We start from the raw sequence: 27898 nt of genomic DNA, 5'->3' as shown, positions 1-27898 counted from the left end.
GCCTCTACAGGGGTGGGGTAGCAAGGAGGAGACAAGGCGGCCTGACTTTGGGAGGCCTGATATTAAGGGACTCAAAGGCACAGGACTGAGGTGGGGAGCCCAGGACACCACCTGGGGGCGAGGCTCGTGGAGATGAGACTGAGGGAGGGGGAAGCGGCCGGCGGACTTCCTGGTGCTGCGGCGCCCCGCCCCGCCCCGCCCCCGCGCCCCCCCCCCCCCACTTCCTCCGGCCTCCGGCTCTCACTTCCTTCTCGAGCCGCCAGCCGCTGCGGCCGCCCCCAGCTCCCCCGCGGCGGGGAGGGCTCCAGGTGAGGCCCGGCACGGGCCGGGCGGACTAGGGGTCTGGGGGTGGCGAGTCCTGTCGGTCCGGGATTGGGCATGGGTGCCAGCCCAGGAAGTTTCCTTGCGGGAGGCCGCGGGCGGGAGGTTCTGGGATCGCTGCAAGTTGGGCGGGCGCGGCCGGGCGGGGCGGAGACCCGGCCACTGCGAGCCGCCGGCGGCTCGGGGAGGGTGGGTTCCTGTACCGTGGGGGTCTGTACCGGCTTCCAGGAGCTGCGAGGTATACCCCTAAGATCAGAGATCTGCCGCTCCGTGAGAAAGTCTCTGAAGTGGAAGTGGAAGAGCTTAGAGCTGGGATGTGGGGCTCAGAGATGGGTTTTCCTTAGAAGTTTGGGGGTGGGGGTGCCCCCGGGCTGGAGATGGCGCTCCCACTGCTCTGGCAGTTGTGACATTTGTGAAGCTGAGAGGGGGGCGGTGTTTGGCCTCTGACGCTGATACTGCGGAGAAAGAGCTCCCTGGCTGGAAGATCGCTACCAACCCAGATCCCCACTCAGGCTGCGGCCAAGGGTCCTCTGCACTCAGAAGGGTGGGGGGAGCCCCGCTGACCACAGTCCTTCTCTCTGTATGTCTTTTTTTTTTCTGAGGCCAAATCTTTCCATCCCTGAAGGCAAGCAACAGGTATTTAGTGAGCAAACATCTGCTGTGCCTGGCTGACTGGTACCTGGCCTTGCTCTTTTGTGGGTAAACTGATGAAGGAAAGGGCTTTACCTTGTCCTGTGCCTAGAAGTGGAAGGACTCTCATTCAGAGGTACTGATAGTCCCTGACAAGATGGCATCACTGAGAGCAGCACTGTTTTCAGAAGATGGATAGGATAATAGGGCTTCTGGGAGGAAGCAGAGGCCCTGGCCTTGGGAAATTATTCGGAGCCATCTCCTCGTCTTCCCCTCACCCACATGCACCTCTCATTGTTAGTCTCTGAATTCTGTACATTCTTACTGTTTTTCTCCATCCGTTCTTCAGACTCTACCCACAAACCCTTCATTACCCTCTCCTTGCATCTTCTTGTTTCTTTTTCCTCAAAAACAGTCGTGCCAAGGCTGTGGCCTCTCACTTACCCTGCCCTTCTGTCCATCTCTGTCCCCTGCAGCCTTCCTCCCTCCCTTGGCCACTTCTTGCTGCTGCAGACATATCCACACCCTTACTTCTTCCATCTCTCCTCATTCTTCTCAATACCCCCTCTCTGTCCCTTTTACTTTCATCTTCAGCTTTGGGATTGGATCCTTGGTGAGTTTGAGAGCCTTCAAACCTCCCCAGCTCAGAGAGGCAGGCTGCAACCTCCTAGTGATAGAGATGATTAAAGGGCTGGAAAACCTCTCAATGTGTGTATGTGCATGCAAATATCTTTGTGTCTACATTTTTATCTCTTGGAGACAAAATAACTGCCCTCAGCCTTGAGAGGACCCAGAGTAGGGGAAGCCAACAGAATGAAGGGAACCTTCAGTGGGTGAGGTTGTGGTTGGGCAGGAGGAAGCAGTCCATAGCAGTCAGGGTAGAGTGACACAGGAGTAAGACTGGTGAGAGAGGCCGTGGGAAATCAAAATCACCCAGATCCTTGGGTGCTTGATCATGAGGCCAAGCCTGGAGACGGGGGGACGGGGGACAGTATGAAGGTTTCTATCTCCAATACTTACTGGTTCCAGTAATGACTGGTGGGGAGAATGAGACCAGGTCAGCTATGTGTGACAGAAGGAAAAGGGAGTGGGGGGGTGGGGGAAGGCAGAATTCTGGAGGACTGTAGCTTGTCTAACTTTAGTTTTGTTTTAGTGCCAATTCAGGAAAAGAAGAAGGGTGTGAGTTAAAGGTATCTGACCTTCCCTGCTGTCTCTGGATCCTGCTCAGGCTGGGTACCCATGTGCCGTGGGCTGCATCAGAGCCTTGCTAACAGGAAACCCACTGCAGTCTGCTGAACCCTCTCCTCTGATTTCAAGATTCTTAGTATTTTCCTTTTCAGGGATCCTAGACAGGATCCTACTCCCTCTTTCAGGAATTTCTCCTGAGTCTCTCTTTAGTTCAGACTGGTTTAGTAAGCTCTTGCTGTCCCTCAAGGACAGCTCTTGCTTTCCTCAAGCCTTTGGGATGCATGTTGTGAGACCTTGCTTTTCTCTGCCTCCTTCAGCTTACTCTGTTCATTTCTTTTCATTAGAAAAAAGAGAGAAATGCAGGGGAGCAAGTGCTACTCTTTGGGGATTCCCAAGCACTAGATTTAAGGGCTGTTCCCATTCTGTTTCCTTTCATTCTCACAGTTGCCCCTCCCATGAATTGTCCCTTCTTCTACCCAACAGTTTTTCCTACTCTCATTTCTGGGAGGTATAGGAGTTGACCCTAAGAGGAAATCTCAGGAACATACATAAAGTCCCTTCTCAGGGAACAATGTATGTGTAAGGTACTTTTTCCAGCATCATGGCTAAGTAAAAAACCACCCAGGAATCCTGACTCCCAGCCTGCCAACCTAGTACTTATTTTAGGATCTGCATAACTGAGTAACTCAGAGGTCTCTGAGGGTGAAGATAGGATGGATGAGACACAGCTTCTCCCAGGCAAGATCTGGTCCTCCTGAAGTTTTGACCTAATTGCAAGAAAGTATTTGCTAAGAAAAATTATCAGGGTGGGAGGGATCTAAATGGGAAAATATCAAGGGAGGTGGGGTGGTGCCTGCAACCTAGCAAGCTGCCCATTAAGTTCTTGGCTAAAGAAATAAGGTCAAGGTTCTGAAATTAAAAGAAGTAGCTGATGTGAGATTGTCACAAATCCTGGTTAGGAGTCTAGGATCTGGAGAGTTGTTTCTGGCAAGATGTTAGGGCAAATGATATGAGCTTTTAGAAAGTCATGAGCATGAAGAAATAAGAGGTTGTGGCTTTAGTGAGACAGTTAGGAAGATGTTAGCATGGGGGTAGATGGGCGATTAGGAAGAAAATGGGGCCCAGACTGAAGATGCCTCTCGCCTACACAGTGTAGACCCATTAGTGGTAAGGCTTGTAGGGTTCTGTGAGGAGGAAAACCAAAGACAAAGCCTAGGCCACCTCCCCAGAACAGATTGGCTTTCCTGTTCAGAGTCCAGCTTCCTCTTTTGTCCTCATGTCATGGGAGGAGGGCATCTCCCCAGGAGCTAGAGGCTAAAGGAGGAGTTCCTCAGCTAGGGCAGGGCCAGGATGGCTGTCTATCCAGTAATATCAGTTTTAAATCCTGGATGCCCCAGTATGCACTAGACAGGAGAGCCTGAGAACTTAGAAGCAGAAAGGGCTCAGATGTCAACCTGACTCCTTTGGCCCATTTCCTGAAGGGATAAACCATTGTAGGATCATTCTGAATGAGGTCAGAGAGATGGTGGGCTCATTCCTAGGCCCAAGAAATAATCCTCATCTCTCCTTTGTGGAAGTAACATCAGGCTGGAGGTTAGGAGACAGATCCTTGTCCTGGATTTGCTCCCAGTTCTGTATAACTCTGGTCAGCTTTGTCTCTTGTGACTCAACTTTAACATGAAGAAACTTCCTATCAGTATACCTCCACAGAGCATAGAGAATGCTGATAACTCTGATGCCTTCAACAAGAGGCTCTGCAAAGCAGTGGCCTCCACTTTGGGCCCGTCTGTCCCAGGCCAGCCTTAATCTGGCAGGCCTGATTGGTCTTCTGAGTATCCAGGGATAAGAACTGTGACCCCTTCCCCCAAAGCCCAAGGATTGTTACAGTTTGAGAGCTGAGAAGAGGGTAGAATGTCGGGGATTTTGCCAGGGGACATCAAGATGAGGGAGTACCCTGTGCCCTGCTGTAGCTCTGCCCCACTGACAGTGGGAAATAGATGCTGGAGTTTCCTCCCTGATGTTTTCTTCCCTTGTGGAAACCCCCCCAGGCCTGGGGCAGGGCAGAAGGGACAGTATGGCCTTGGGTCTCTGGGTATTTTCAGGTGGGGGAGGCAGGATTGGGTAGATGGTGTTTCTGTACAGCCTCGTGTGAAATGAGCAAAGGCAAAGGAAGTGCCACTTCACAGGCCTTTTTGTGGGGCCCGGGGACTGTTGAGCTGCTAGAGGGAGGGAGGAGGAAGCAAGTGTTCAGCCTTCTTCTGTGCTGCTTGGTGGGGGAGGGGGCAGCCTCCTCAGCTCCCCCAGGCAAGCTGTCCTGGCCCTGGGGCTCACCTTCTATGGAGTACCCCAGGTGCTGGGGATGCGAAGAGAAGAAAGGGAACTGGGATTTAGGGAAAGGATCCCATCCCCCTATAGCTTTCCCTACCACACTGTCTTGTTTCCTCCTCCTCTCCAGCCCCTAGTGGATAGTCACTCTCCCTGGCTGTTACTCTACCTGCTGCAGTGCAGGAACCTCTGCAGAGGCTGAAGGTGGAGAATGGCAAGAGGTGGAGAGCTCTCCAGTGTGGGGTTTTTTGTTTGTTTTTTTCTTTTTTTAAGGCTGGGAACTAGACTCTCTTGGGTTCTGTCCCTACTGATGGGGAGAAGGGGAAGGAGAGAAACTCAGCTCTTGGCCTGGTCCCAGCCCCACAATGATCTCATGTCTCCTCCCAGCTTCCTCCACCCAGCCCAGCTGTAGCCAGCTGCAGCCCTTTTGAGCCTCTTCATATCACCTCTCCTCCATCCTTCCAAACAAACGATCAGACTCACTGAGCTTCTGAAACCATTTTTAACACTGACCCTGACTTTGCCTCATCCTTGACCATGGATCTTCAGATATTCCTAATCCTTAGCCTTATAGGGACCACATCCTCATTACCTCTGGCCTGGCTGCACCTGCTTCATCCCTCTCACCCTTCCAGTGGAAAGATGGGGCAATCTAGTTTATGTTTGTTACCCTACATTGTGCTTCTCAGTGGGAGGAGGAAGTTGATTGCCCATGCCTTGTGTCTCCTGGGCATAGAGGCTCTTCCAAGTTCCCAGAGTCAACGTTTGAGGAGATATGTGTCAGTCTGCAGCTTTTGCTAAGCACTGTGTCGGGCTTCTGGAAGTAAACAGGACAGATTTCCCTCCTGAGACATCCAGTTAGTTCAGCACAATGAACATTACAGACAGTACGGTGGAAGGTAGGACAGGAGAGAGGATTGCTATGTCATCCTGGAGAAGGTGGGAACAGAACTGGGCCGGGAAGGTCAGAGGGGCAAGCAGAGTTTGAGGAGGAGGAACTCTTACGTGCAAAGACATGAAGGACAATTGAGTTCAGTTACATACTGTGTCCAGGCTAAGGAGACAGATCCCCAAGGACCTTGCTCTCTAGGCCCTCCCAGTCTAGATAAGATTCAGAACAGCCTCCACGTGATATGATGCATCTTTGAGAGAAACAGGGACCAGACCTTGGATGGGATGTCACTTGTGACTTGGGTGATTTACCAAAACTTTCCTAGAGGAGATGGCAATGGTGCTTGGCTCTGGAGGACCAAGGAGTGAGATCTCTTGAGGCAGTTGGAGCCTTCTGAGCTGCCCAGTGGGGGCTGGAGGATGGAAGAGGGGAAGAAATGCTGGATTCCCAAGAGGATGGGAAGATTGTTTGCCACTTGGTGTGTTTTGGGGAAGAGAATGTGGAGACTGTAGAGGATCAGTGTGGCCAGAGCTCAGGATCAGAATGCACAGAGACGTCTTATAGTTAGAATGAGTTTCAGGAAGGGCTGCAGAAGGGGAGTCCCATGTCAGGGAGGCAAGTTAAAAGGCTGTGGTAAGTTGGTTCCCATTGCCTCCACAATCCCCCATCTCTTAGGGCCCATTCCTCCCCTCCCCCACTCCCAGTTGGGACACTTCCTCTGCTATAACGGCCACAGATATCTGGCAATCAGGCAATCCTCTGCTTCCTTTCCCTCCCCACTTCTGCGCATGCCTGGGCCACACCCCAAGGACCACTCAGAGTTAGGCCCTCATGGGCTGTGTTCCTTCCCCTATGTGTGCTCCCTGCTGGAGCCAGGTGAAGCTGGTACTGGGAAGAGATTTGACTACCCCAGCCAAAGCTTTTGGCTGCCATTACTGTCCAAAAAGATTCAGCATTGCAGTGCTGGTCATGGGAGTTTTAGTTCAATTCTGGGCTTCGGAGGCAACTGTCCAGATCTCAGTAACGGGGCAGATGCAAGCAGATCAAAGGCGGCAGTTGCATACTCGTGTAGGAGAGTTGAGGGAAGCTCAAGCTCCAGTATCAGGGGCATCCACACACTAGGAAACTTATATATGATTATTAGAGAAGGAGAATTACATGGAGCCAAGAAAGGTTAAATAGGGTGGTCATGCTATGGAAGTTCAAAAAAAGAATTGTTTCTCAGCCTTTTGGCTAAAATCAAGTACAAAGAAAGGAAAAGTTGGAAGCCTCATGGGACTCTGAGGCTTAAGCTAGGCCTTGAGGACTCAGAAAAATTTGAGAGGTGAGGGAATGAGAGCAGACAGGAAAAAAAAGAAAAGTTCAGAGACAACAGTCATCTTGGCTTGTTTACAGAGGACAGTGAAGACCCCTCTAGAGCAGTGACCTGGGAACTCACATTTGCAAAAGTACCTACATTGTACACATATATTGTACATTAATGCACTTAATCCTTATAACACTTTATAAGCTTGGTTTTATGGTGTAGCTTATAAGTGGCAGAACCAGGATTTAAACCCACATCTAGCTGACTCCAAACCCCCTACCAGAGTATGAAGAACTCTGAACACCAAGATGAGGAACTAGACATGATCTGAATTAAGTTGGAGGAAAAAAGTCAGAGCAGTCATTGTAATTTGACTAACACTATACAGATCTGCAACCACTAATTTACCTACTAAACAAAAGTTTTATTTATTGATTTTAGAGAAGGGGGAGAGAGAAAGAAACCAATTTGTTTTTATTTATGCATTCATTGGATGATTCTTGCATGTATTCTGATTTGGGATAGAACCTGCCAAATGGTGTATTGGGACGATGCTCTAATCAACTGAGCTACCCAGCCAGGGCAACAAAAGTTCTTTTTCTTTTATTTGCTTGTTTATTTAATTGGTTTTAGAGAGGAAAGGAGAGAGACAGGAACATCAGTCTGTTCCTGTATGTGTCCTGACCGGAGATCGAACAGGCAACTCCGCACTTTGGAATGATGCTCTAACCAACCGAGCCATCTAGCCAGGGCAAGTTCATTTTTTTAAAAGTCATCTAGTGAATAAGTGTCACAGTTGACCCCTAACCTCAAGCAGGCCACTCTCCTTATTTGGCCTCCTGCAGCATTGATTGTTCCTTTTTCCTTTGTGGCACAGGTTAGACCCTTCCTTTTAGCAGCATGTGCCCTCTTTGAAGGAGCTGTGGGAACTTTTTTGACCCAGTTCAGACCATAGGATTTCCAAGAAAACAGTTGTCCTGGGAAAGAGGATAAGGTCTAGGATAAAGTACTGGCCTGATGCCGTCACTCAGACCCCTGCATAGTCAGTGCTTCCAGCCTCTTGGGGTGACAGGTTTTGCTCCCGTCACTTCCTATGTACACACTTTCCCATTCACAAAGCACATTCATTCCTTGCTTGCTTGCTATCCTTGCTGCTGCCCTTTGAGGCAGGGAGGGCAGGGATCATTCCTATTGTACAGATGGAGAAACTGAGGTGCCAGTTAGGAAAAGGAAGTGACTTACTTGATCAAAGTCACAAAGTTAGCTAGTAAGGGGTGGCATGGAGGAAAACAGGACCTTGGATGGCAAAACTGGGATTTGTGTCCAGACTTCCAAGCTAACTAGCTATGTGGTGCTGGGTTACTTTAACTCTGAGTTTGTTTCCTCATCTAAATAGGAATAATACCAATAGGTTGTTAAAAAGATCAAATAACAATACCATGTAATCTATAAAGGGTTGTACCTTGTGAGGTCCTTTTATCAAGGGCCAGTCAGCAAGTGAACCCAAGAGGTCACATTCAGAAGTGCACTTCTCTTTGCCCTGTACCACACTGCTTCTGCTCTGCTTGTTTCTAGACACCACCTCACTCATGATCCTTTTCCGGTGAGAGTCCTGTTCCCTTGCCAGCCCGGAAGCTGCCCTCTCCCTCCCCACTTCTTTGAGGGTTGATTTACTGATCTCTGGTTGATAACCACCTCCCTGGAGAGCAGACTGGAGCCACTGCACTTCCAGTCTCTTGGGCCTTGTGACTGCAGTGCAGAATTCCCTTCTCGCCTTCCTGCCTGGGCCAGCCAAGTACTGGGCCTATGGGGGAAGAGTTCCTAGGCAAACTGCCACACCCATGCCCCTGCTCTGTGTGGAACTACAGATTTATAGGCCCAGGGGTTTTCTGAAAATGCTAGGGTCTCCCAGGTAATTCAGGGGACACAGGTAACAGCCTGAACCCCACAACTTGTTCTCTTCCCCAAGGAAGGAGCTGCAGGATCCTAGAAGAATGTATCTTAACTTTATAACACCCACCCCCACCCCATGCTCCTGGGGATCTTTCCCACCCCCATCCCTATCTCCAGCTCCCAGGGATCTTCATGTTTCATTTCATCCACCTAGTGCCCTTGTCACAGGCATTTTCCTCTCCATTTCATGGACTAAGAAACTGAGGTCCAAGGTGGGTAAGTGCCTCTTCTTGGTTGCAGTGAGTCAGCAGCAGAGCAGAGCTGGAGTTAGAATTTAGGTCTCTTGACTTCTAGTCTGAGGCTCTCAACTGCCCTACCGGGCCCTTATCTCCTTCCCGGACCCATTCCCTGAGGCTTTCAATTTTTTCTCCTGAGGTTGAACACACACACTTATCCAAATAGATAGAAATATTTTTATGTGAACCAGAGGCAACCTCATAGAATGAAACCATTTCCCTCCAGCTGGTTTCCTTCCAGAAGAAGCTGGGGCCTGGGAGGAAGCTAGGACCAAGCCCTGGGCCCTGTGTGGTTCCCGTACCACCAGAGTTCCTTTCTGTTTCCCAGGGGGTATCTCCCCCATCCCCAATTGGATTTTTGAGGCTTTAAATCAGTGTCTGAGAGTTCAGGCTAAGACTTAAGGGTTTTTTCAGACCAAAGGTGCAGTCTTGCAGTGTATATAAAGTGAAATGGAGAAAATGGGCCAGTGGTGATGGTGCTTGGGTAGGACAAGGGATACTTGAATATCTAGGTGTGTCTAAAATAGGCAAACCCCTCCCAGGGAGCAGGGACCTGCTTGTGAGAGTCAGGGAAAGGCTGTCACATACTGTCCAGCAAAAGTCCCTCATGGCCAAGAGGAAGTAGCCAATGAGAAACCTTTGCCTTAGCAGTATAATCACAGGGTTTCCGGAAGCTCTGTTCCAGAACCCAGGAGCAGTTCCTCACCCTGAGGCCCTATGAGCTGCAAAGGGGTCAAGGGTAATAGTTGGAGCTGGGATTCCTTCTCTTGTACCCATAATTATAGCGGCCCACTTATTTGGTATTTCCTGTGTGTCACACCTAGGCCACTTTATACATGTCAACTTATTCATACTCTGAGAAATTTTAACACAATAGGCAAGATTTCCCCCATTTTACCGATGAGAAAATTGAGGCTCAGGAAACTCAATAATGTTGTGAAGATCATACATGACTAGTTAGTTGAGCTGTGATTCGAATCCTTCGCCAATTTCACTGCAGCATGTGTTCTCTACCCAAGAATCTGGAAGCCCGAAATTCTTTAGAGGCATAAATCAGGGTTTCAAAAAAAGGGCAGGAGATTAAGGGGAAAATCAAGTTTTTTATTTTACTCTTCATCCCTCTTGGCTGGGCTAGGAGCATCTGCTTCACCCCACGTAGGGTCTTGAGAGAAGATGCTGCTGTCTGAGAGCCATACCCTTTACCTTATTCATCATTATATACCCAGATTCCCGACCGGATCCCAGCCTTGGTCTCCCATATCCCCCGCACTGAATTGCCAGCCTAGGTATGTGTGGCCAAATAAGGTTTACTATGCTTACAAAAATAATGGGTAAGCTCTCCCTCCTTTTCCAGTCCCCAGGTCACCCTGAATTTCAATAGGGCATCTGTCTAGAGACTTGTGCTCCTTACTCAGCTGGTTTCTTATTGCAACTTTTGGGTTGTATTCAGTAGTCAAGGTGTCGGGTTTGGAGTTGAACAGTGCATTGGGCAGTGCTGGCCCTGATTTGGGAGTGGCTCTATACATGGCTGCATCTCAGTGTGACCTGGGACAGCACCCTGTGCCAGAATCCCTCTCCAGTCTACTTGGTGGGAGGGGTCCATATCTGGTAGAGGATCTATAGGTAGATCCCTATATTTTTATGGTGCCTGGAGGAAAAATAAAAGTAGCTAATACTTTTTGACTGCTTATCATGACCAGGTACTGTTCTAAATACTCTAATGTGTTACCTCATATATTTCTCATAATATCCCAGTGAGGTAGGTATTATTTTATTCCTGTTTTACACATAAGAAAACAGGCCCACTAATCACTAACTAAAAGAGAAGTTAAATAATTTGCCCAGGGTCACACAGCTAGGAAATAGCAGAATTAGGATTTGACCTTAATCAGTCTGGCATCAGAATTCATGTGCTTCACTTAATATATTTACACACTATAATGCTAGCCTCCTTCCACCTGAGCATCTTTAATTGATCTTAGGGCCTCTCCTTCATTACTTATCTGTCTCTTTGAGGTCTGTCTTAATGGGATTGCAAGGTGGTATCAGATTAAGAGAACAAGGAATTCATTTTCCCCATTCTTCCCAATGGGTAGAGGCCTCCCTGACCAAGAGTGTCCCTCTTCTGTTCACAGGTCACTGCATCTAGAAGGACACAGAAGGGAAAGGAGGCAGTGCCTCCCCTGTAGCAGCTACACCCACAATGCAGAGCATCAAGTGTGTGGTGGTGGGCGATGGGGCTGTGGGCAAGACATGTCTGCTTATCTGCTACACAACTAACGCCTTCCCCAAGGAATATATCCCCACAGTGTTCGACAATTACAGTGCCCAGAGCGCAGTTGATGGGCGCACAGTGAACCTGAACCTGTGGGACACAGCGGGCCAGGAGGAGTACGACCGCCTCCGCACACTCTCCTATCCTCAGACCAATGTCTTTGTCATCTGTTTCTCCATCGCCAGTCCACCCTCCTATGAGAATGTGCGGCACAAGTGGCATCCAGAAGTGTGCCACCACTGCCCCGATGTGCCTATCCTCCTGGTGGGCACCAAGAAGGACCTGAGAGCCCAGCCCGACACCCTGCGACGCCTCAAGGAGCAGGGCCAAGCTCCCATCACACCGCAGCAGGGCCAAGCCCTGGCCAAGCAGATCCATGCTGTGCGCTACCTCGAGTGCTCAGCCCTGCAGCAGGACGGCGTCAAGGAAGTGTTTGCTGAGGCTGTCCGGGCTGTGCTCAACCCCACACCGATCAAGCGTGGGCGGTCCTGCATCCTCTTGTGACCCTGGCACTCAGCTTGGAGGCTGCCCCTGCTTCCCCACCAGTTGTGCCTTGGCGCCTTGTCTGCCCCCAGCTGTGCCTTAAGGACTAATTCTGGCACCCCTTGCCAGGGGGCTCCATGGATGCCTGTTTCTCCTTAAGGAAGCCCACAGAGAAAGGGGCTTTTGGTCTTGCCCCAATCTGTTTGGGAATACCAGGTATTCTTGAGAGCTCACCCAGGCCAAGGTTGGACCTTCCCCAAGAAGCCAACCCAGTGCCCCCACCCAATTTCCCCTACTGACCAGTTGATCCAGCTTTCCACACAGTTGCTGCCTATTGTGGTGCCTTCTCCAAGGTTAGGAGCTCTCAGCCATCCCTAACCTTCCTTTGCTGCTCTTTGAATTGCTCCCCCCTCAAGATGCTCTCTCCCTCCCAAGGAGCCACAAAATCCTGAGAAGATGAATGTGCCCTAACTTGCCTCCATATGCCCAGGCCTTATGCATTGCTGACTGACTCAGCGAACCCCCCTCCCCCACCCAGGCCTCAGGCTCCTACCCCCATCAGCATCAATAAAACCTGTCTCCAGTGGCCCCGGCTCCTCCCTGTGTGCTGGGCATTGGGGGCTGGGCAGGGACAGGCATGGGCTAGGGCTCTCCAGAGACTGGGAGCCTTTTGTTTCCTGCAATAGGGGACAGAAGACAATAGGCTTCATTGTGGTTCCCCCCACCCCACAATTTCCCTAACAAAGCTCTGGGCTCCCTTGGAGGGGCCAGTCTTACTCTGAGGCCCAGACACAGATTTCTTTAGTGGACTAGGATGCAAAGCATGAGGAAAGACTTCCTGGTCTAGGGCTAGAAAGGGAGAGGTTGAGAGCCCTCAGCCTGTAGGCAGGTGATTTCAGTAGGCATGCATCTGAGCTGTACTCTTATACCCCAAAAGGGAAAGATCTTGACTGTCAGTTGGGGCTAGAACTCAGGCCTTTGCCTCCACCAGACTCCCAGGTATCTCAGCTTCCAGGCCTGGAGTCATTACAGGGATAGCTGTCATTTCTGCTCACCAAAATTGGGGCTGAGGCCAGCTGTAGGAGACTCCAGGCCAAAGGTGATAGCGGGGTGCCTTGTGGAATCATAACCTGCCATTGACTTACTCCCTCCCTCTGGGAGCTTGTTCCTCACCTCAGTTCCATTAAACAAAGACAAAGACGAGCCCCAAGACAACCCTTGTCCAGACTTGGCAAAAAAAAAAAAAAAATTATATATATACACATATTTATTTACTTTCCTTTGAAATAAAATGTCCACTCAAAAGATCTCAGGGCCTAGGATAGTAGGGAGATTGCTGGAGGGGGGGGCGCCGGCACCAGCTTGGGGATAGGAATCTGTGCCTCTGGCCCCTCCACCCCACACTTTTGCCAAGGAGGAAGAGTGTAAGCCAGAGATTTCAGAAGGGAAGGGAAACCCAGACTGTGCCAGTGCTTTATCTGGAGGTCAGCCACCGGGTACAGATCACCTCTACAAGGTGGCATCAGAAGCACAGACTGGCAAAGCCCTTGGAAATCCTGCAACCTGCCTACCCCCACCACCAGAGATGACGTAAGGACTAGACCATCTGGGCAACCTTAGCAGGGAACTGTGGCCATAGGCCCGATGTGCAGAGCAGATTATATTAGACACATTAGTCAAGTGAATGACCATGTGAAGAGAATGGCTGTGGTTTTCAGGTGGCAGCCATTGCTCAGTGGTCCCTGACCTCAATGAGAGGTGGCTATGTTAAGGCCAAGAACCGGATGGTGGTTATGAACCTCAGGACTTTTTTTAGCACCAGATGGTGAAGCTCTCCCGCCAACTCAGCTTGGGGCCTCTCAGGTAAGGGTGATGCTGCTTGAAAGTCCCTGTGCCTTCATGTGGGGTGGGGTAGGGTGGTGGAAAGGAGATGCCAGAGGGCTGAGTAAAGCCATGTCTGGTGCCCTTCCCCCCTTCTCCTCCACTTTCCCAGCCTCAGTAGGGCCCAGAGAGGACACAAGAGGTGAGGAAGGCCAGAGTGGTATCTCATTTCTAGTTTCTGGGCAGTAGGCCCCTCCCCAGCAGGAGAGAAGGGTTTAGAATCGCTTTTCCTCAGGCTGGGAGGTAATGAGAAGCTCCTTGTTCCCGAAGTCCCACCAGGCCGTCATGTGGAATGCCATGTTGGTTAGAACAACAGTGTACTCCAGGATGGCAAAGATGGTGTACACTGTTGCGAGGACACAAGGAAGGGCATGGTGAGTCTCCAGCCCCTAACCTCCCCCCATCCCAGTGCCTCTTAATGAATCACCACCACTACATCACTACATAGGGAACACAACACCATATTGTACATTAAAAAAAACATCACAACTATCCCATAGGCACTGTGACCATCTATGAATCTTAGCCTGGCCTCACCTCCAGCCTCACAATACATGTTGTGCCGAAAGTAGACAGCCAGTGCCGTGAAGAAGGAGATGAAGTTGATGATGAAGAGCCGCAGTTTCCAATTGTAGGACTTGCGATCCTAGGGGATGGGATCTCTGGTCACTCTGCAGCCTGTTAGACATGTATGAGTGGCCTCCCGTCTTAGCCCCAACTCCTAAAGGTGAGTCTCCCCTCCCTTGGTCATGGGAGGGGTCACAGGCAGGGGCAGCAGGTATGATGGACATGTTCACATCCCTGTATTTGGGATGTAATGGGGCCAGTGGTGTTTCTGCCCTCCACACACACACTTCACACTTTGGAGGGGATAAAATATGAAAGTTACTTGGAGTCAACCAACCAACCCAATACTTCCAGATACTGTGGGGGGAGAAAAAATGTATGTGTGGCAGTGGGCAAATGGGGTTATTGGACCACAGACCTGTTGACACGTCTTCATAACCCAGGGAAGCATGGTGCTGCCCCTCATTCTATCTCCATTTTGGAGCCTCCATCTCCTATTCTCTAGTCTCCCATATTACCCAAACAATCCTACATTCTGACCACTCATTCACCCTCCCCTTGTTCCCAAGTCCCAGCCCCAGCCCGGGTTCCAATTAGAACTCCAGTTTCCCCACACCATTAACCGCAGCCAGAGGACAGGTCTCTGATTTTCCTCTGGGCTGCCTGCAACCCCAGGTGTATCCTAGAAGCAGACCCTACCTCCTGACTTACTGTGTGCTTCTTGGTCAGCCGCCAGATAATGCAGGTAAGGAGCATGTGACTGAGGGATGCTGCGATGAACACAATGAAAGCATTTTCGTGGACGGCTGGAAGGAGAGAGGAGGGCTGGAAGCGTACATTGCAGGGAAGCACCCAAACCTTAGGTCTGAAGATTTGAGTAAGGGAAGGGTAGAGGCATCCCCTCCCCAAACCCTTCCCCACTCTCCTTCCCTCCTCTGGGCACCCACTGAAGTCCTCGGAAGAGGAAACGTAGGTGAGCACTAGCAGCGCGAGGTTCTCGATGACGTTGAGGCTGAAGTTGAGGCGGCAAAGCAGTTGGTAGCTAGGACATGAGGAGGTGCAGCTGAGGTAGTGGTTCCAGTAGGCGAAGGCCACCATGAAACGGGGCGCCGAGTGCAGGCCGATGCAAAAGCGCCACACGTAGCGCTGGGGGACCTCCCCGCCGATGGCCGAGCTCACCGACGGCAGGTAATTGGGAACCTAGAGAGTTGTGACCTGTCTAGGCACTGGCCCATGCCAGGCCCACCCACCTAGAGATCCTTCTCTCCACCTAATCAACCTAGCCCTCAGAAGGCTGTGCTTCAGCCTCTTCCCTTCCAAGAAGGCCTCCATCAGGCACCCCAAGATTTCTACTAGGAGACCGCCCCTTCCAGGTCCTGACTCCCCAATGTGCTTGGTTCTCATTCCCCAGCCAGACTGGCACTTGTGCAGGAGCATATGTGACCTTCTCCATCTACCTACACAAAGCTGGGAAAGCTGGAGGCTGGTCAAAGACTCTCTGAGCCAGTAGCAGAAGGCCCTGAAAGCTTCCATGAGCTCTGGACCCAATTCAGTCCCGTGACAGGGATGAGTCCTTGGGGAAGTGACAGCTGTGCCAAGGTGGTAGAGGGTACTTGCCAGGTTAAGGCACATATGGGAGTTGATGCTTCCTGCTCCTCCCCCCTTCTTTCTTCTTCTCTCTTTCTCTCTCTATCTCTCTCCTCTCTAAAATGAACAAATTCTTTTTAAAAAGTTTTTAAAAAAAAGAATGTGAGGGCTTCTAACCTGTGGTAGTCACCCTGTTCTTGTACATCTCTCCCATCCATCTTTCTCAAAGATGGGTTTCCTCACTCTTTAAGGAACCGGAGCATCATTTTTCAAGCTGAGGAAGGAGGAGATAATACACAGCTACAAAGATTTCTGTGTTGCTTGTATGAAAGGCTGAGGATCAGGGATGAGTGAACAGTAGTTTGAATGGGGACAGGAAAACCAGGAGACAGATCTTAGACTCCAGGGCCTGGAGCTACTTATCAAAATTGATATGCATATAACTCACCGGGGACTGTGTGAGAGCACAAAAGCTCTGGAATCTGAGAATCTGCACTTCTAAAAGATTCCAGGGCTGTGGAAGCTACCAGTCTGTTGCCCACACTTTTCATAGACATTCTGACTTTCAACGAGAGCCACAGCAGTGCCAGAGCCCAAGAGGCAATGACCTTCCTGTGATTATGGTGGAACCAGTCTTCTGAGATGGAGTTCTGTAAGATCCCTTCCTTTTTCTCAGTAGGGATGTTGAATGGGTCTCCAAAGCAGGTAGGCAATGACAGAGGTAGTTCACAGGGCAGGGGTGGGTCTGGAGAAGCACCAGTTAGGGGCTTCACCACTTTCACAGTAAAGCATATGGATTCCTACCGGCACTGTCGGAGGAAACTAAGGGCAAAACTCTCAGAGAAGGGGTGCTGCTATCAAGGCCAAGTATTGAGATATCATAGCTTGAGACCAGGCTCAGATATTCACTCTCAGTATTCAGTGAAGAGGCAGCATGGAGGATTTAGAGACACACAAACCTGGGTCTGAATTACAGTTCTGCTCTTATTAGTGAGGTAACCTTGACCTAGCCACTTCATCTCTCTGAGCTTCAATTTCTTCATTGACAAAATGGGGATACCACTACCTACCCTGCAGGGTGATTGTGAAAATAAAATGTACGCAAAACATCTGTAGTATCTGGCACAGTGAATACAGGGGACAGCTTTCAGAAGACAAACTTCCCTGAAAAGGCTACATGTTGGTAGTGAGCTACTAGGTGGATACTGAACACAGGATGGCCTATATCTGAGGGAGAAGTGGGAATCATATCTTCACCAGACACTTCTGAGACCTCCAAGCCTTCTTCCTTAACATTTCTGCTTGAGTATGGTTAGTGGGAGTGTTGCCTCCACTTCCTAGAATATTCATGCTGAAAACTCCTGCCCCACCCTCAGCTATTTAAGGGGAACAGGACCAGCCTCTGAAGCTTGGATTGGAGAGCCCAGAGCATTTAAGGACCCAGGTCCCTGACCAACGCTGGGGAACATGTCAAAAGTAAAGATAGCACAGAGTTTGGGGGATGCCTCAGGAGGAAGAGAGAATCAGGGGCCTGTGGCTGCCAGTCCTGTCCTCACATGGTCCACCCAGATTAGGGGTGAGGCCAGAATTCTAAGAGTAGGAATTGCTTCTCTCATCTCTCTCTCTCTCTCAACCTCTCTCTCTCTCTCTCTCTCTCACACACACACACACACACACACACACACACGTACGTGCATGCACATAATCAGGTACAGAGACTCATATACACCTCCTCCAAATTCAAAGCACACAAATTCCCCACTCACTAACTATGCCAGCAACAAACAACATCAGGAGCTATCAGAAACCAGGTACAGAGTTCACCTAAATCCTCACCATGAGCCCAGAGCTAAGATACTGAGAGATGGGAACATAACCCCATTCCCCAAGAATAGAAACGCTTTGGCCTGGAGGACATGGCTCAATGGATCTGTGGCAGAGCTGCAGATCAGAAATTCACATTATATAAAGAAAGGGGCCCAAAAAATTCCAACATAGCACCTCAGATTTTACTATTAGAGATTCATTCCTTTGGCCTCAAATAAGTGCCCTGAAATTATGGATGACTTTTCTATTTAGCTTACTTCTCCCTGCCCTTTGCCAATTGGACAAAAATTCCCATTCCTGTCATTTCCACTTGCTATTCTTATCTGGACTCCATCTCCTCCTGTTTATACTTACAGTCCTCATCTTAACTGTGGGCTCCCCAGTAGCATGAGCTCCTCACTGGTCTCTCTACTCTTGTCCCCTGCCCTTAAATCTGTTTTCCTTTCAAGAGGCAGACTGGTTTTCTAAACCACCAATGTGATCATGTCCCTTTCCTGCTTAAAATTTTTCCAAAGCTTCTCATTGCCCCCTGGATAAAATCAAAAGTTGTCAGCCTGTCACTCACAAATATTCTTCTTCACCCCACAGCAACAATGCTACCTCCTCCAGGAAGGAAGTCTTTCCCAATGTCCAAGCTAAGTTACGTATTTCCTCTAAGCCCTGCCATCCCTATCCTCCCTTTTATCACAAAAGGAGTCCTGTCTCACTGTAGAGACTAACTATGTTTAGGACTTTATCACTTGTATGAATGAGATACTAAGGGCAAGTCCATGTTCAATTCCATGCCCCTGACACGGAGCCTCTACTCTTGGGCCCTCAGCAAAGGCCTGGTGAACTGCTTTTGGAGGCAGGAAGTCTATCGAGGTTTCTAGGTTGCAGAGCCCTGTGTGGACACAGGGAGGCCAGAGAAAGGAACCAAGCTAGAAGATCCCAGAACAGAGCTAGTGGTCCTGGCCCCTAGCTGGGATATAGATATCTATTACTTCTCTTAGCTCCTAGCACCGTCTTACCCCCAGTCCTGGCTTCCCTTCCAGTCTGGTCTTTCTTCAATCTCTTTCTCCCTCTCATGATCTCTCTTACCTATTCCCACTCCCTTTCCTTCCCCTTCTCCCCTATGCTCCCCTGCATTCCCTATAATCCTCTTCTACTCTTGGAGGACGGTGACTCTACTCTGAGTCTCTCCCCCCAAATTTCCCCTAACTTGGACTTCCCCCCACCGTCCTTTTATCCCTTTCCCCTTTCTCTGGCCCTCCACCTTCTCTCCTACTCTCTGATTTGCTCTTATCTCTATCTCCCAACTTGGTGCTGACCCAGGTACTGGGGAGCCTGGCACTCACCCCACAGTCAGTGGCCACTGTGTACTCAAAGTGGAACACCAGGGACCAGATGATGCAGAAGAAGAAGCCGAACACGGGGAAAGTGATGACCCACCAGAGCATGGCTATGAAGCGAAGCCGGAAGACGGTCCCGTCAGGGTCCAAGGGCTGGTAGGCTGCAGAGAACATCCTGTAGGAAGTGGTGCCTAGGCAGGGCGAGGGACACAACTTAGGGATACCTGGGCCTGGGGCCTTTTCCAGAGATGGCTACACAGGGTATAGAAAACAGCCAGAGTAAAAAGAACATAAGGGAAAATGGAAAATAGTGCAGAAGAGGAGGAGGTATAGAGAGAGATGGGGTAAGAGCAGCAGAGATAAGTAGGGTCAACTCCTAGGAATCCCCTTGACATATGGGTCCTGTACAGCTACCCTCCTGAAGAGTTTAGAGAATAGAGGCTCCTACTGGCCTGGACACAAAAGCTCTGATGGCCCACCTTATTCTAACTACCCTATCCTCACACCCACCAGGAGAAGTTCAGAGGTAGAATGGTTATTATTCCATTCTACAGAAGGGAAAACTGAGGCTAAGGATCAATTATTAGAACTAAGGCCTATTGCCACTTGACAGCTTAAGGTTCCAATCAAGGCTTTCTTCAGGTCAAGGAACCTGAACAAAGGATCCTAGTTCAGACTAGCCCAAGCCCTCCCACTGACCCTGTCTGACCACATTCCTGCTCTTTATCCAAGTTCAACTAGGAACAGTGGGCGTGCCCCAGAACCTACTTCAATTGAGCCACAGGCTACCAGCGATCCCACCCCCAGGCTCAGAAAGACCCAAGCCTCAGGCCAGCAGTATACCTTGAACCCAAGATATACCAGGGTCCCTCTGAGGCCCAAACCTCCATCTCCTTTCTCTGTGAAAAAACCATGTCATCCAATACAAAATTTACAGGAATCTGAGGATCACGTGAACTTTCTCCACTCTGCCTGAGCCTACCATGCTGGGCCAAACCCAGGATGGACAAACCCAGACCCAGACAACTGGGCTTCTTCTGCTCCCTTCTCCCTCTAGTTAAAGAACTCCCTTTTCACCCCCTACTGTCTCAACCACCATGATCCCTCAAGCTGGGTTCCCTCCTTGGGAGTCAGACAAAGATAACTTTGTATTAAAAGGCCTAGGACCAAATCTCCCCTGGGACACATACCTTCCTCCATTAAGGGAACCCCAGTCAACTGGTCCAGCTCAGCATCAGGGAATGAGACAGAGAAGGGGACAGGAAAGGGGGGGCACACTGAGCAACACTCACACTGGGTGCTGAAGGATCCAGGGCTTGGGCTGAGGGCTCTAGCCAGACTGAGACTGGACCAAGACTAGAGGATCCCACCCCTAGCTCCTCAGGGCCTGCCCTCCCGCCCACAGCGTACCCAGATCCCCATGCCTGCCCAGGAACACAGCCTTCCTAGGACCAACAGGCCATGTCATAAATTCTGGAACACTCTGCAAAGGTAAGAAGTGATAATGGCTAAAGTCAGCCCACAACAGCTTCCTTGCCAGGGATGGGGGTGGGGACCTTTCTGAGAGTTGTGTCTAGGGATATAGGCAGGTTTCTGGAAAGGGAAAAGCAGAAGACTGAATAGGATTTTGCCCCTTTTTATAGGAGTAGGGCTGAGTATGTTTGTTAGGCCCCACTGGAGAGCATAACAGCCAATAATAGGAATGGAACAGTCCTGCTTTCACCTGTACTACCCAGGCCATATGAATTCCTGTGCCTAGATCGGGGTCTACCATGGAGAGAACAGTGACCAACTGGGCCAAGTCCAGGGCACATGCCTGGTGAGGGTTGCCTGAAGGAACTAAAGATATGCTACCTAAGAGTAAACTAAGGAACTCCCATTACTGCGTTCCCATCTCTGAGGGCTAGCTGGAAACCAGGAGGAAAGAGTACACACCTCTAAGGCTCCCAAGGCCAAGATTCACCAGGAGAGAATGTATGCTTACCTACTGAGAGAGCTTGCTAATTGTTAGCTGTTAAGCCTTTTTGGAATAGGCTGCCTGGGGAGGAAGAAAACTCCCCATCACTGGGAATGTGCAAACAGAAGTAAAGTCATGTAATTATAGATGTGTTAAACTAAAGTCACTTCTTTTATTCCTAGGGTTGGCCATTCCTGGGAAACTCAGAGTGAAAAATTCAGAGCATATACAAAAATCTCCAGGTGGATGCAATATGGTAGTGCCAGGAAGTGGGGACAAAATACCCCCAGGGTCACTAGGCATAGTCCTGCCCAGAGAAGTCAGGTACCTCTCCTAAAGCTACCTATGCCTTAGCTACATAAGCAGTATGCCAAGAATAGGTCATAGATATGCCAGATAAGTTGAGGTCATTGATCCCATTAGCCATAGGAGCCAGCCATGAGGAGCAGATTGAACAGTCTACATTTAACCCCATATGCTGTACAAATATGATTTTCTGTATGGACTATGAGTGTATTATACCATACCTTTCTTTTCCCAGAGCACTGGGCTGGGGGGACCTATTCACTTATTTAACAAATACTGATTCAGATGTAGTCCTCACCTTCAAGGAGCTCCCAGTCTGGTGGGGAAGACACACAGATATAAGGTGACAGAGCTCTGTGTGAGAACACAGGGTACTGTGGGTACCCAGAGGAAGAATTGATTAAATTTCTCCAAGGAAGCTGAAGAAGGCTTTTTGGAGGAGGAGACAGCTCAGCAGGGTGTTACAGGATGAAAAGGCCAGAATATGGCCCTGGCCGGTTGGCTCACTGGTAGACCATCGGCCTGGCGTGCGGAAGTCCCGGGTTCGATTCCCGGCCAGGGCACACAGGAGAAGCGCCCATCTGCTTCTCCAACCCTCCCCCTCTCTCTCCTTCCTCTCTGTCTCTCTCTTCCCCTCCCACAGCCGAGGCTCCATTGGAGCAAAAGATGGCCCGGGCACTGGGGATGGCTCCTTGGCCTCTGCCCCAGGCGCTAGAATGGCTCTGGTCTCGACAGAGCGAAGCCCCGGATGGGCAGAGCATCGCCCCCTGGTGGGCGTGCCGGGTGGATCTCGGTCAGGCGCATGCGGGAGTCTGTCTGACTGCCTCCTCGTTTCCAGCTTCAGAAGAATGAAAAAAAAAAAAAAAGGCCAGAATAATAGAAATATTTGATGTATTATGAAAAGTGAGAACAAGGTCTCATGGATCCTTTCTAATCCCCTACTTAGATCACCTGGTTACCCTCTTTCTTCCAGTCCTAATCTTTCTGATAACTGCCAGGCTGGGTTTCATCAGACTGATGATGAATCTGCCCCTCTACGATGATTTGCCCACAGCTCAAAGCTGTGGCAAAATCATAAAATATTATGATTTTCTGTACGGACTATGACTGATTAGCCGTTGACAAATCAAGAAGGAAAACTTCAAGTCCTATGAACAGCCCTTTTTCTGGAGCAAATGCTCTTTATAGGAACAGGGGAAGCTCAGCTGATGGGAGGGGGGCTTCAGAGCTGTCTTTGAGGCTAATGCAAGAGTCTATGCCCACGCCCTGTCTCTTTTCTACCTAGAGCACCTAGGTAAATTCCTCTCCAGCTCTGTCTTTCAATCCGACAATGACCTTTTTCTCCTCTTCCTTCTGCTCCTCACTCTTCACATTTCCCAAAACACCTTCCTATCCTTCCTCTACCTGGAGCTCTATAGTAATCCTGAGAAGGAGGAGGACAGGAATTGTAAACACCGTTTTAGACAGGGGGAAACTGACGATCAGTATCAGTATCTTAAGTAATATACAGAGTCAGTGGATAAATTAGGACTATAATAAAGGTCAACACAGGTCTCAGCCCCTTTACTCCAATATCCTACAGATAATGAAATCTCACATATTTCTTCCTGGTCCAACCCCATATCACTGTCCAGAAACTACATGGCCACCTATAGAACCTCAGAGGGCATGGGACCTACTGCAGAACACACACAAAATCAGATCCCCATCCAGACAGGCACAAATACAGTCTCTCTCACATACATACCCCACTCAAAGCCATTAGAGTCATGTCCCTTACGGTTACATACAAATATACATAATCACATTCCCTTGGAGACAGGTACAAACAAGCCCAGTGCTAAGAGGCTCATATGAAGCGATAAAATATCCCCTAATTTTTGTGAGCAGTATATTATGATTTTCTGTATGGACTATGACTGCATTATACCATACCTTCCATTGTATCAGGCCTCCCCCCTAGCAGCCCAGCATATTTGATGGACCCCACTGCTAATCCTTTTACAACAGAATCAGGATCCAAAACAGATCCAATTTGGTCTGAATATGAGATATTAATACCCCCCAATCCCTACCCCACAGTGTGTAGCCGTAGTCTCGTTGAAGTGGAAGAGCAGGGACCAGAGGATGCAGAAGAGGAAGGCGACAAGTGGACAGCAGACTGTGACCAGGGCCACCACGGTGAGGCGGAGCCGGACCAGGGTCCCATCCCGGTCTAGTGGCAGTGGGACCTGGTACATCTTGTCAGACCTGGGGATGGAGTGATGTGCTGTCAGGGTCCAAGCAGCAAAGCTGGGCCTCAGTGGTAAAATCAACCCTGTGCTCAGTCCTCAGACTAAGCTATGGGTTGGGGAGCCTAAAAAGGAAGCCATCTAGCCCCTAAACTTGGACAGCTCTGACCCTAGATGAGGAAGACTGACTCAGAATCCCACAAGAACATTCATCCTTAATTTCAGAGGAAAGACAATGAACCAAACCTGTGCTGTGATAAAACTTGAATAGATTGGGAGACCTCCTTACCCCTATGCCTGGCTTGACAGGCCTAGGACTTCAAGAGCTGGTTAAACTACATAGTTCTCTCTTATTTCAGGAACCAACCCTAAAGCCTCCTAGTGGACAGAATGGTCCATCTCTTCCCCAGGTCCTTGAGCCTTCAGGCTTCAGGGCCTCCTATCAGCTCTCATTGCTTTACCCAACAGCCCAGGGTCCTCTGCACCTTCAGTCCCCTCACAGGCTCTATATGCTCTGTGTGCTGCACCACAGTCCACAGCAGGAAGGATTCCATGGAAATCAACAGAACTTCAACTCCCTGCTTGTCCCCGCCTGCTGCCTCACGTGCTCTGAGGGTGAAAGGCTTTGCAGAATCAGGCCTGGTTCTGTCCTGGGTGTGCTGTTTTTTGGAGAAAGTTGCCTAGTCAGCCTCTGGAGACTTCCCAGTGCCCGGAGGCCTGTCCAACCCCTCTGGAGAGGTAAGGGGTCCTGAGGATTGTGATGCCCCACTCAGATGAGGGTTTCTTTCTTTCTTTTTTTTTTTTTTACTGAGACAGAGAGACTCAGAGAGAGAGGGATAGATAGGGACAGACAGACAGGAACAGAGAGAGATGAGAAGCATCAATCATCAGTTTTTTGTTGTGACACCTTAGTTGTTCATTGATTGCTTTCTCATATGTGCCTTGACCGTGGGGCTACAGCAGACCAAGTAACCCCTTGCTCGAGCCAGCGACCTTGGGTCCAAGCTGGTGAGCTTTGCTCAAACCAGATGAGCCCGAGCTCAAGCTGGCAACCTCGGGGTCTCAAACCTGGGTCCTCCACATCCCAGTCCGATGCTCTATCCACTGCGACACCGCCTGGTCAGGCAGATGAGCGTTTCTAAGGTCAGGAGATATAATTGCCAAATATACAATAGCAATCCTAGCCCAGCACCCCCTTAGTGTAAAAAGGGGAAGTTGAGGCCAACAGAGGGACAGGAACCTGCTCAGGGTCACAGACTGTAACTCAGGCCTTCCTTTATGCCTACGTCTCCAGGCCAGAGATCTGGGCAGAAAAGTCAGATTAGGTCAGATTAGAAGGGGAGGGAGAATGGATACCTGTCTATAGGAGGAGGAAAGGTGGCCCTGGCCAGTTTGCTCAGTGGATGGAGCATCCACCCAGTACATGGACATCCTGGGTTCAATCCCTGGCCAGGGCACACATGAGAAGTGACTATCTGCTTCTCTCCCCCCCCCCCTTTTCTCTTTCTCTCTCACAGCCAGTAGTTTGATTGTATGAGTGTTGTCCCTGGCGCTGAGGATAGCTCAGTTGGTCCGAGTGTTGGCCTCAGGCACTGAGAATAGCTCAGTTGATTCAAGCATTGGCCCTAGGCAGGGGTTGCTGGGTGGATCCCTATTGGGGCACATGTGAGAGTCTATCTCCTCTCCTCTCACCTAAAAAAAGAAAAAAGAAAAAAGAAAAAAGGAAGGAGGAAAGGTAAAAACCAAATCCTATATAGGTGAGTCAGTCACCACTGCTCCACTCTAAAGACAGAGAAACCAAGACACAGAGAGAAGGCCAAATGCCGATCCTAGAGAAAACCATCCTCAGAATTTAGCCTTTTTTTTTTTTTTTTTTTTTTTAGAATTTAGCCTTCTTGCACTGGCCCTTTAGCTCAGTTGGTTAGAGCATCATCCCAAAACATTGAGGCTGTGGGTTCGGTTCAATCCCTAGTCAGGGCATATACGAGAAGCGACCAATGAACACACAACCTAGTGGAACAACAGATGAATGCTTCCCTTTCTCTCTGTCTCTCTAAAACAAACAAATAAAAAACAGACCAATTGAAGCTTCTTGTTGCCAAATTAGGCCAATTCCAGATATACAAAGAACTCACCTTTATAGACTCAAGGGCCTCAGAAGATAAAGTTTCAACTCTTCTGGGCATTGCGCTCAGGCCTCTCCCTTCTAGTCCCACCCTCCAGAAGAACCTGACTTCCATAAAGCTGGCTTCCTGGAACAAGCCAGAAAAGTATCTCTCCACATTCTCAACTGTCTTCACTTGTCAACTTCTCTGCCAGGCCCTGTCAGGCAGCCTACCCCAATTGTTCAAGCTCCTTTCTCCCACTGGGGGTCACCTAACCATTCTGGGCCTGTTTCCACAGTTGTTCAGTATGGCAATCATGTATTTTAGATAAGGCCATTCCAATTTGGTCATTCAACTCCTTCAGACCTCAGCACAGAGAAATTTAGTGCCTGAAGGGCAGCTGTTCAGCCCCAGACAGCTCTAACTTCCTCACAGGTTAGTTGAAAACTGATTTCTTTTTTTTTTTTTTTTTTTAAATTATTTTATTTATTCATTTTTAGAGAGGAGAGAGAGAGAGAGAGAGAGAGAGAGAGAGAGAGAGAAGGGGGAGGAGCTGGAAGCATCCACTCCCATATGTGCCTTGACCAGGCAAGCCCAGGGTTTCGAACCGGGGACCTCAGCATTTCCAGGTCGACGCTTTATCCACTGCGCCACCACAGGTCAGGCGAAAACTGATTTCTTAGCAGGACCCCTACCTTATCTCCAATGGTCCCTAAAGATGTTCTCAGCTTCTAGTCCGAATCCAGTTATGAGGTGCCTTCTGAATCTAGGCACTCCATAGATTCTTTTAATCCTCACTATAATTCTATGAGGTGGGCGTTATGGCCTGTATATTTCCATTTTACCAAAGAGGAAACAGAGGCTCAGGGAGTTTAAAAACATTTACTCAAAGTCACATGTTAGTAACTGACAGAGCTGGGATTTGAAAACTAATCTATCAGATTCCAAGACCCCTTCACACCTGCATTTCCAGGCACCCGAGGAGGAATGAGAACCAGAAGTCCCAGTGGAGTTAAGAAGGAAGAGCTCAGCCCCTGCACACCCAGCCTCATGTAGGAGAGCAGTGGGTAAAGGGGTCAGTCCGTTCTGCAAGTCAGAACAGCAGCAGTTCCTGGGTAGGCACCAGGATTTCCAGAGTTAGAGACCGGGCCTTACAGAAACTAGACCACGTGGCCGAGCTCCCCCGAGTGGGGCTTCCCAACAGTTCAGCACACCCATCCCCATACTCACCCAGGATGTGGTTGCTGACGCAGACCAGGAGCAAGGGGGTTTGGGGACCGGGGTGTTAGCCCGGGCCCGCCCGCAAGGAACCGCAAGGAGGGAGGGGAAATAGGAATGGTGGGGGCGGGGCCAGCGTGCTTGGGGCGGAACTTCGGGAGGAAACTGCGCCCAGATCCTTTGCTGGCTCCTCCCCTCTTCTGCAGACCCTGGCCCTGGGCTCTCCCCCTTAATGTGGCCTAGCCGCAAGCCACGGCTCTCCAGTCCTCATCTATCCTACTAATTCCGGTTGCGTGGGAAGAGCTGGAAGAGCCCTGTACACCAAGTATGACACGTTAGATAAACCACCTTGTCATCTTACCTCTTCGCTGTGTTCCATCACCTGTTGAAAGAACATAAAATTAATTCAACAAGGCCCAGAATGCTTGTTTCCTAACCCGTCTCTCCTGCCCCCCATTCTAGCCGAATTATCCCGTTTCACCCCTCTAAAATATTCAATCAGTTTTGTCCCAGCCTCGGCGCCCTTCCCCTAAACTTTGCTACCCAGAGCCGATTTGGAGAATTTCAGCAAAGAGAGGAGCAACAGATTGGTAGTGATAACCTGTGAGTCCCTTCCCAGAAACTCTGGGCCAAGAACTGTTCCCACCTTTGATCAGGAGAGGGCGCCCTGTCCTGTCAGACAGAGCAGAGAGAATCTCTAGAGCCCAACTTTGGGTCACTCGCCACAAAACTGTTGATCACCAGGAATTAGCCACTTAGGTTTCCTTCCCACCCTGACTGACCCATAAAGGAACCTGAGGGAGACTCTTGGCTGCCTTTGCACAGATCATTTTACCCCAACAAGGAAATAAAATGAGGAGACCAGTAATCCTTCCTGCCTGCACAATGCCAGTTTGTCAGAGTAGAACAGTGGTGGGATTCAGCTGGTTCGTACGGGTTCACATAGGTTTGGCAGTACTGACACATAATTTTGTTGAGTTCGGGGAACCCGGTTGTTAAAATGGCATTTGTAATTGGGGTTCTCTCTAAGGGGGGCGCCTGGGCAGCCGCCCATGTGGAAATCACAAATGTACATTCCTTACTCCTTTTTAACGTTCCTCTGCACAACAGCATTATTCTAAGCATCATTCCGTCCATAGTGAAAAAAGTTGCAAGTGAGGATGCCAATCAAGAAGCGACATGGCTTGACCAGGCAGTGGCACAGTTGATAGATTATCAACCTGGGATGCAGAGGGCAGAGGACCCAGTTTCAAAACCTGGAGGTCTTGGGCTTGAGTGT

At 49.7% G+C, this 27898-nt stretch overlaps 2 protein-coding genes across 16 annotated transcripts in view; one reads left to right on the top strand and one right to left on the bottom strand.

Moving 5' to 3' along the window:
* The first annotated feature begins 214 nt into the window (after window positions 1-214).
* On the top strand, window positions 215-12195 carry RHOG (ras homolog family member G). Of its 2 annotated transcripts, none has more exons than XM_066250753.1 (2): window positions 215-308; window positions 10987-12195. In XM_066250753.1, exon 2 carries the CDS (start codon window positions 11055-11057, stop codon window positions 11628-11630), a length of 576 nt encoding a protein of 191 aa, XP_066106850.1. In that variant the 5' UTR covers window positions 215-308; window positions 10987-11054; the 3' UTR covers window positions 11631-12195. The 2 variants fall into 2 exon arrangements, with proteins under 2 accessions (XP_066106850.1, XP_066106851.1); XM_066250754.1 differs by lacking the exon at window positions 215-308 and adding an exon at window positions 10041-10137.
* A 663-nt stretch (window positions 12196-12858) lies between these two features.
* The window catches only part of PGAP2 (post-GPI attachment to proteins 2), a 29729-nt gene continuing 14689 nt past the window's right edge, over window positions 12859-27898 (bottom strand). For 2 of the 14 annotated variants that reach the window (XM_066250741.1, XM_066250740.1), the window contains exons 2-7: window positions 26981-27001; window positions 23141-23315; window positions 15005-15257; window positions 14757-14863; window positions 14028-14136; window positions 12859-13836 (exon numbers count right to left, since the gene is read on the bottom strand). In XM_066250741.1, the coding sequence (XP_066106838.1) occupies window positions 13706-13836; window positions 14028-14136; window positions 14757-14863; window positions 15005-15257; window positions 23141-23305 (765 nt within the window). In that variant the 5' untranslated portion in view covers window positions 23306-23315; window positions 26981-27001 and the 3' untranslated portion in view covers window positions 12859-13705. The other 12 variants (XM_066250752.1, XM_066250751.1, XM_066250747.1 and 9 more) reach the window with 12 other exon arrangements.

Source organism: Saccopteryx bilineata, chromosome 1 (genome assembly GCF_036850765.1).
Source record: "Saccopteryx bilineata isolate mSacBil1 chromosome 1, mSacBil1_pri_phased_curated, whole genome shotgun sequence".
Lineage (NCBI taxonomy): Eukaryota > Metazoa > Chordata > Mammalia > Chiroptera > Emballonuridae > Saccopteryx > Saccopteryx bilineata.
This window is presented reverse-complemented; position numbering and strand designations above follow the sequence as displayed.

Coding starts and splice junctions, on each gene's coding strand:
- RHOG (XM_066250753.1), top strand. CDS start 11,055: ATGCAGAGCATCAAGTGTGTGGTGGTGGGCGATGGGGCTGTGGGCAAG.